Source organism: Osmerus eperlanus, chromosome 4 (assembly GCF_963692335.1).
Source record: "Osmerus eperlanus chromosome 4, fOsmEpe2.1, whole genome shotgun sequence".
NCBI lineage: Eukaryota > Metazoa > Chordata > Actinopteri > Osmeriformes > Osmeridae > Osmerus > Osmerus eperlanus.
In genome coordinates, this window is record NC_085021.1 from 17530416 (window position 1) to 17539092 (window position 8677).

Here is an 8677-nt window from a genome sequence, read left to right on the forward strand (position 1 = left end):
CTGACGGTTGCAAGTTAGTTACAATGGAAGTTAGTTTGGAACGCTTCTTGAAGCTCATTTAACAACGAGGTCACCCATCTATGGTAATAGGTCACTGACTTCGGGAAACTTTGTTTCCTTCTCAAAATGTAATAACCTCAATAGTACGTCCTGTCATATAATGGGACATCGGCTCTGTGCATGAAAGAGATGAGAGTGTCCCAGAAGGCTTATACTGAGGCAGTTTCAGAACTCGTGCTACATCCTGCGAGAACACGCGGACCACAAGGTTTACAGTCTGATATAAAAACTAAATCTTTCACCTGAACTTTTGAAGAACAACCGATTCCAGTTATCGATCAAAACATCAAAGACGAGGCTCATTGCAGAAGACAGTTATTCGCATCTCTTTCAGACATCGGCTTGTTTGTCCAGCAGTAGGCGCCAGAGACCAACAATAGCTTGACGGAGAAACTGGAGCCACTGTGGTGGATCAGGAAACCACCAGTCACAGCTGCTTCACGCACACCTCATCTGCTTTTTCATATCGCCAATAAAGTTATAAACTAGTTTAGGAAAAAAACACGTTTGAAAAATAATTTTGAAAAAGAGACCAAAAGTTAGTCCTGCACATATCATTTGCGGAAATAAAACATCATGTATCATACATCATATTTCAATTAACTGGAGTTTTTCAAATGGTAAAGCAAATATGTATACATTTCTTTTTGTGTCTGTTTGATGTCAATCTGCTGTTGCCACTAGATGTCAGTCAAGCTCTCCTCTGCAGCAGAACAGAGCCCTAATTCCAACACTCAACCTCACATCACTTTACATAAAGAACTAGTAGACACACACACACACATACACACACACACACACACACACATACACACACACACACACACACATACATACACACACACACACACACATACATACATACCTACCTACATACATACATACATACATACATACATACATACATACATACATACATACATACATACATACATACATATACACACACACAAACACACGCACACTCACACACAAACACACGCACGGTTCAGGAATTCAGGTTCAGAGAGACATCCGTACCCATTGCCTCCTCTCACCAAAGTCATACAGGGGAATATGGATGATTGGTGCTATCCTCTACTTTATTTTAGACTTCCGGACGGAGAACAATGTTTTATCTACGTGTTTGACACAGTTAATCCCAGTGCTGTTAGAGCTAATGTGAGCTAAGTGAGTTTGAGGCTGTCCTGGCCAGGCCTTCGTCCTCTCTGGGAACAGTGAGTCACCCTCCCATATGAAGGGCAATTGTTACACAGCAACCAAACTGGGGGAGAGGGAATGGAGGGATGGAGAAATGGCATAGAATAGGTGGAAATGGAGGAGGAGAGGAGAGGAGTGGATGAGGTAATGGGGTACATGAAGATTTGTAAATAAAAGCGAGAAAGTGGAGGGACTGGAGTGGAGGAAGTGGAAATGTCACAGCTACAAAAAAGAACACACTTCATGGAACCATGCAGCAGGTCACTGCCAGTCAGTCACTCCTATCTCATCCTCCAGAAGCTTTTTTATCCTCTGTTTCTGTGGAGAGAGATTACATATTATAGAGATGACTAAGCTACTTATCATACCATACAGGAAGTGACTCTCCAGATAGCGTTCAGAAGTCTATGACCATGGTCAAGACCTAAACATCTGTTTCAGTCTGTTGTAACCCTAGCCATACAGTACCCCACATGTTGTTTTCTGATTCAAAATACACACAGAGATACACACACATGCAGTATTTGTTTTCAGTCTCTCAATCTAAACACGCGGATGCTGCTTAAACGTTCTGTGTAAGGTATTGTGTGTGTGTGTGTGTGTGTAGCCCATGTCAGTTCCCATTCAAGGATTTCCTCCATGAGGAATGAAGCAGCCAGATGTTTATCTCCAGATATCAGCACCTTGCCAAGACATAGAACAGGTTTGTCCGCTTCTTGGCTGTCAACACTCAATTACAGTCTGATCTGTGTGTCTGTGTGTGAAAGTGAGAGAGGGGGTGTGGGGATAGAGAGAGAGCCATGACAGAACTCCCCCCCCCACCTTCACCTGCAGTTTGTCCAGGCAGTCAATAGTGTTGATCTTCTCTTCCTTAGGCCGCAGCAGCAGCTCCAGGCGGATGGCGTCCATAGCACTGTCCTGGCAGGAAATAATTAGATCGATCTCCTGGGCCTGAGGGTACAGGCACAGGGACATCGTAATAATATAGCAGCCCGGCATGGTGCTAACCACTGTAATGAATTGTTATGCACAGGGCTTTTATGCGGTCCATCAGGTAGGCTATACTTGGCTTCAGGGTCGGACTGGCCGTCGGGAGAGTCGGGAGATTTCCCGAACGGCCGGTCAAATGGCCATGGCATAATGTAAAATATATATATAATAATACACGATTGTGGGCTGGTCTGCGTTTCAAAGTCCCGGGCCGTTTTTCAGTCCCAGTTCAGACCTGCCAGGCTTCAATCCCTGATGTTGTACTACAGAGGACTGTTTATTGTTTTCTGCAGATTCTATGCCATTGAATTGGAATTGACATTGATATTATTTGATATAAAAAAAAACACAATCAATAATTCAGGTTGAACTTTTTTCGATATCCTGACAGAATAAAAGACAAATAAAGATTTAACTGGCCATATTTAAGCCTTTCTCTGAGTAAGCTAAGTTATGTTTCCATTTTCTAGCGCAACTGGTTTATTGGTTTACCCTCAAATGGTTGTACTGCAGTCTCATCTGACGGAGGCGGTCCCTGGCTTCAACGGCATTTATGCGGCCTAGTCGTTCCTGCTCTCTGTTCTTTTCCATTTCTTTCTTGCTGCAATGATGCACCGGCGCCCTCTTCCGCACATCCATTAATTGGTGAGACCACATCCGTTGCCGGGACATCGTCGTAAAACTGCGCACCTCATTTTAAAAGTTCAAGTTCAAATGAGAAGGAAATATATTTGCTCGTTTTCAATTAACATAAAATCAGTGAAAACGTATTGCAGTTAAAACGATAATAGTCAAACATGCCAAACCCACATTTAACCTACATAAACAGCAAGTAAAATAGTCCAGCTACCGTAGGATTTGTATAGGCTGTTTCCCTAATTTTACGACTCCCTGCTAGATTAGAAAGCTGTCTACTGTAAATCAGCGTTCGCTTGCTCGCTGCCTACAAAACGGCTCGTCTTTTTACCTTATTTTTTAGGAGGTTGGATTCAGCGTGTGTTGAGTGTGGGCAGCAAACTCTACAAATGCCTTTGTTGTTAAAAGCCGTTGTCATAGAAGCATTTAGAAGTGATGTTTGCAAGTACACACACTATGATATTAGCGTACATTTAAGCCCACTCACAAATCGCACTGGCAGACTAAATATTATCCTTTATTTTGACGTTGACTCAGTTTTGTTTCGACTCAAAGTGATGAATAAGTATGGCCATGTATTCATGTGTCCTGGAATGTATGCACTTAAAGAAGAATAACCAGTGTGTGTCATAGTGTATTTTTGGCCTGGTCACCATGACATCATTTTGAGCTCAGATCTCATTAACAGTTTGACTGCTAGGTTTGCTTATCTAAGATAACGGAAGCAACAGACTTGACAAACATCAAAACATTGATGTTTTTAAAAACCATTAGAGGGAGATAACGATGTGTCTAGATTGTGTATCAGATCATGAATTACCAGAATATTCATCTGAAGAAGTGTCCTTTGCTTATCACAAGGCCGACTCTCTTTCAATCTCTCTTTGAGTTTCTTTGCATGAGGTCATTTTCTTACCAGTTCAGACATATTGGTTTCCTTTGTCTTTGCACAAATGTGATAAACTAAAAAAATAAAATGTCAAACTGGCATTCAGAATATCCGATAGCATACACACTCAGTCTACCAGGTAATTTAGTCTACTCTTGTTCTATAATATACTTTCTATAACCTGTATAATTGATCCGTTTTATATTTTATGTCAATCTATTTATTTACCTCTTGATTTTCTTTCTCTTTAACCAGCGCCACAGTGTGCAACACATCAGAGAAACTGTTATGTTCAGTTACGTATTACCCAACACAGCCCGACTTCATCTAGAACCACAGTTCAGAATAAAATGATTATTTGTCTGCTCGGTACAGGTTGTGGGACTGAGCTGAGCTGTAGGGAGGTATTGATAAGTACGGAGGAATGAGAGCTGATCGATCTCATCATCTGGGTCGGTCGTCTGACTTAGTAATGACATTTTCCTGCCACTGCATCTGACTACTTGCTGCTAAAAGAAAATTGTAATCGATGTTTTACCTGTCACTCCAGTTAATGGCTAAGACTCAGATGGATTTTAATCAAAAGTATTTGTGAATTCGGGGTGCAATGAAGAAACAACGAAGTAAAACTAACAAATCGGCTCACGTTATTGCAGATGCTGCGTGTGTGTGTCCCAGGTTGGTGTGAGCTAAGTCAGGGATGGTGGACCAGCCATGACGGTGATGGACAGAGCTGACAGTGGAATCAGACTGAGCTGGAATAGGAATAAATACGTGGAGGATAGGAATGAATAATTCCGCACAGATAGCAGTCAGGGTGGATGTATGTACATGTGTGTGTGTGAGGGAGTACTGCAAAGACTTTCATTTTTCATCTTATATTTACAGTAAACTAGATTGTTGAGTTGCTAGTCTTCATTGTTGACACAGTGGAATCCATATCATTGATCCTGTATTTGATTGATCAGGCATGTCATGCTGATGCAGCCCTATCTCATCAGGTGCCGTAGCCTCTCTCTCTCTGAGCCTCGTGAATTAAACACACACGTACGCACACACTCACACACGTACGCACACACACACATGACATTAGGCATGCTACTCAGCACTCTTGTCTGTCACGGATGCCACTGCTGGTGTGGCATATAAATGTCTCACCTTGACAGAGATCTTGTCAGGGCATGTCTGTGTGTCAGTGCGTGGGTGTTTCAGAGAAGTGAAAGATCATACCCTCTTTCCTCTCTCTCTCTCTCTCTCTCTCTCTCTCTCTCTTCTCTCTCTCTCTCTCTCTCTCTCTCTCTCTCTCTCTCTCTCTCTCTCTCTCTCTCTCTCTCTCTCTCTCTTGACTAAATAGACATCAGAACATAAAGAAACATATGAAATATGTTGGATATGTGGCCAGCGGTCCAGACTCCTGAGCAATGTAGTCAACCCTGAATAAATTCCAGCATGCCTTTTGTTTTGTCAGGGAAGCATATGAGATATAAGGTTGTTAATCTTGAACTTGCTGGTGTCTAGTGTAGGTATGAAACTTTATTGATTTCAGGTGTTGGCAGAGGTATTTCCCTCCTCTTTATGTCCCTTGACTCCATTAATGGTCTCTGCTTCAAAACTCATTTTCTCCCTGTACCCTCCCTTTAGACAGGATGGAACATTGTGTCCTGGTCCAGCCAATCAAATGTAAATGTTATGAGCAGCCCAGTGGAACCAAGAAGTGTTGGACAGGATTTCTCCACACACTCACACACACGCATACGCACACACATGCACACACACACAAACACACCTCATTACAGCTTTCTACCTCATCTTGGTCTGCTAATTATAGTTGGAGGGTTGTTTTGCCAGTGTGCTCCTATGGGAGGCTAACCACAGTCTAATGGGCTCTGGAGACTCCACATCTCAAAGACAAGGCCTCTTCTAGTATGCACTCGATCTTACAAACAAATGCAACCTGTTTCTATTAACTACTATGGGAGAACAGGTAATACTTTAGGGGTGTCAAATGATCTTGAAGACTTCCTTCAGCCTTTGCTGCTGTAAGGTGCACTTTGGCACCTTGTAAGAAGCCTTGATAGAGCCTCTTCTGTATATATTTTTTCAAACCTTTAGAAAAGTATTTTTGAACCATTTATTTGAAAATATTTTTTTTAACTTTATGAAATAGTTTTTTGTGAAAATATTTTTCAAACTTAATTTGTTCAACCTTTCGAAACTCTATTTTCAAAAGTTTTTTTCAAAAATATTTTTTCATCCTTCTTAACAATTATGTTCTATAATATGTTTACCTTCCAATATTCCAGATCGAAGCACATAAATCCGTAGGGGATGCTGGATCCATAAATCTTTTTTTTTCTTTAAAAAAAATCTGTACGTCACTGAACTTCCATCTCAACCTCGTGAATATATTTTTTTATACAGTTATTAGTCACTCCTTTTCTCACAACCCCATTTGTACCTAATTGGTTATATGGACCAGCCAAATCACTCGATAATTCAACAATTCACTCACATGGTGGAGCCAGTCTCACCGACATTGGAGAAATAGCTTGAGCAAGATATCAAATTATTTTCAGTTTTCTTGAAGTGTTTGACTCTGCCCCAGTGCGCCTGCACTTCTGTTTGAGACTTCTGTTCCCCACAAGAATAGATAAATAAGTACACCCTTCCCACACAGACATATACACAGAAGCTGAACTTGAACAGTTTTGAGACATTTTGTACCATTAAAATATGACAATATCTTTATGTAGGAATGTTGGTTTAGTTGATGATACTATGATGTCCTGCTAATTACCACTTAAAATCCATTCATTTCCTGCCTACATTTCATTCAATTATAAATCAAAACTAAACATCTTGGTTTGAGTTTTTTTTGTGGGTGAGTCATTCCGACGACAACATAATGAGACAGGCTGCATCATAGAGACAAACCCTAATCAGTGGTGGTGATGGCACTGACCTGCCCTTCAGACTCTGACAAACCTCTTTTATTAGACCAAGAATAATCAGCCTGCTACATCTCCCTGCCAACTGGATGTGTGTGTGTCAATGTGCACACACACAATGTTCCTTGCAAAGACCATACCACAATACTATCCAAGGATCATGGTATTAAACTATGTTTCTCAGTGCTAGCTTCATATCATATTTAATGACGAATGTCAGGGCTAAGCCACTGCTAGCAGGGTTCTTGCAATAATTTATAGTAAATGTTGTTGGACTTCTTGTTTTACTTACTTCACTTTCAACCACAGACAAAGAACACACTCTCACATGTCCCTGACTGTCTAACTTTACCCCTGTATAAATGGGGTCCACTGCTAGGCTAGGAAAATGAACATAAGACAACATCAGGTCAATTCTCAATACATTTCACATGATCTCCTACACCTTGGAAGATATTGCACTTAAGGGACTCAACTGGAGGACAATAATCCTAGAAGGATCCACCCTACATCGAAAATATATAGCTGTGCGACAGAGGACAAGCAGCAGCTATACAAGGATAAACTCTATAGAAGTAAGACGAAACTGCCAACCACAACCTCCCCTCCACACTGCAACAATACCTCAGGATCTAGGATATATCCACCTGAATGAAATAGAATACTGTAAATAGAACTGCAACACCCCGTGTCTCTATCTATGTGTGTGAACAGGAGGGTGTAGTTTTGCCTGATTTGTAAGTGTTGCCATGATTTAATATGTGCTAGGGAAAACAAGAGAAGGAGTCAATTCATCTGCCTCTGAGGTAATTGAATTGAGATTGATTGGATACAATTGTGTTTGGAGAGAGACCCTCCAATAAAATCCCCACAACACTCACACCCACCAAGCACTGAATGAGGCAGGGGTTTTGTAGCAAAGATGTAATTCACAGCATGAATAGCATGGTTATTATAAATCCTTCATGGCTCAGTCCCCCTCCCTGGCTGCACCTCAGATGGGTTTGAATCCCAAGTGTGTCAGAGCAGCCTGGGGGAGTTCACCTCATGACTTCATCTCATCCTCTGCTGCAATCAATTTAATAGCAGAATCTCCTGACACGTTGAGTGACAGTAGACTCTGATTGCCTGCCTGCCTGCCTGCCTGCCTGCCTGCCCTCCTGCCAGGTAGAGAGAGAGAGGACATGGGTCTAGGATTCGCTAGTGTAGTGCATTTGTTTGTGTGTTTTCAATATTTTTCTCACAATTTAATCTCCCTGGGTTGAGGGTGTGAGGAGGAGTGAGGCCTTCCTCTGTAGAAAGACTGCCTCCTTGAATTAATGTCAGTGCAAGAACAATGACATGTCAAACATGAGGAACAACACACTTTAATTAGATGGGAGCTAAAAAGAATACATGAAAGCAGATAAAAGTGTCTAGAGGAGAAGAGGAGACAAGAGGAGAGGAAAGGGGAGGAAAGAAGAGAAGAGTTGGGAAGAAGAAAAGATATGAGGTAAAGAGAAGAAAAAAGAGGGCAGGGGGCAATGGAGAGAAGATGAGCAAAAAGGAAAGGAGAGGTGGCAAGATGGGGTGGAAGAGGGGATGATGAGAGAAAGCAATGTGTTCAGAGAGACCGTGCCTTCTAAACACTCGGTTATAAATCGCCTGCTGCATGCTGATGCTTTGATAGCTTACAGAAAAACAGTATGGTAGTTACACCAGATGCAAACAGCTCAAGGCTTGCTTTGCTCCAAGCAGACCTGTGTGTGTCTGTTTACATGTATGAGTTTGTGTGTGTGTTTACTTTGACAACCACAAGGAAGGAAGTTTATGAATTGTACTGTTAGCCCCCAGGAACAGACTATTCTTATATCAAAGAAGACATGCACACACATACACACACACACACACACACAGAAACAAACATACACACACACACACACACACACATACACACACACGCACAAACACACAT

General features: G+C 41.6%; 1 protein-coding gene across 2 annotated transcripts; it reads right to left on the reverse strand.

Annotated features, from left to right (window-relative positions):
- Positions 1-994: 994 nt before the first annotated feature.
- On the reverse strand, positions 995-3413 carry LOC134018281 (protein LKAAEAR1-like). 2 transcript variants are annotated; one of them, XM_062458165.1, is made up of 3 exons: positions 2743-3413; positions 2089-2178; positions 995-1578 (listed from the first exon to the last, which is right to left on the reverse strand). In XM_062458165.1, the coding sequence occupies exons 1-3, from the start codon at positions 2920-2922 to the stop codon at positions 1522-1524; spliced, it is 327 nt and encodes a 108-aa protein (XP_062314149.1). In that variant the 5' UTR covers positions 2923-3413; the 3' UTR covers positions 995-1521. The 2 variants fall into 2 exon arrangements, with proteins under 2 accessions (XP_062314149.1, XP_062314148.1); XM_062458164.1 differs by having other exon boundaries at positions 2089-2211; positions 2743-3401.
- Positions 3414-8677: the final 5264 nt, after the last annotated feature.

Excerpts from the sequence above, each read along its gene's own strand:
- LOC134018281 (XM_062458164.1), bottom strand. The coding sequence starts at position 2,922 with ATGTCCCGGCAACGGATGTGGTCTCACCAATTAATGGATGTGCGGAAG. Across the intron at positions 2,212-2,742 it reads TGCAGTACAACCATTTGAGG|GCCCAGGAGATCGATCTAAT; the intron begins GTAAACCAATAA and ends CTGTACCCTCAG. Across the intron at positions 1,579-2,088 it reads ACTGCCTGGACAAACTGCAG|AAACAGAGGATAAAAAAGCT; the intron begins GTGAAGGTGGGG and ends CTCTCTCCACAG.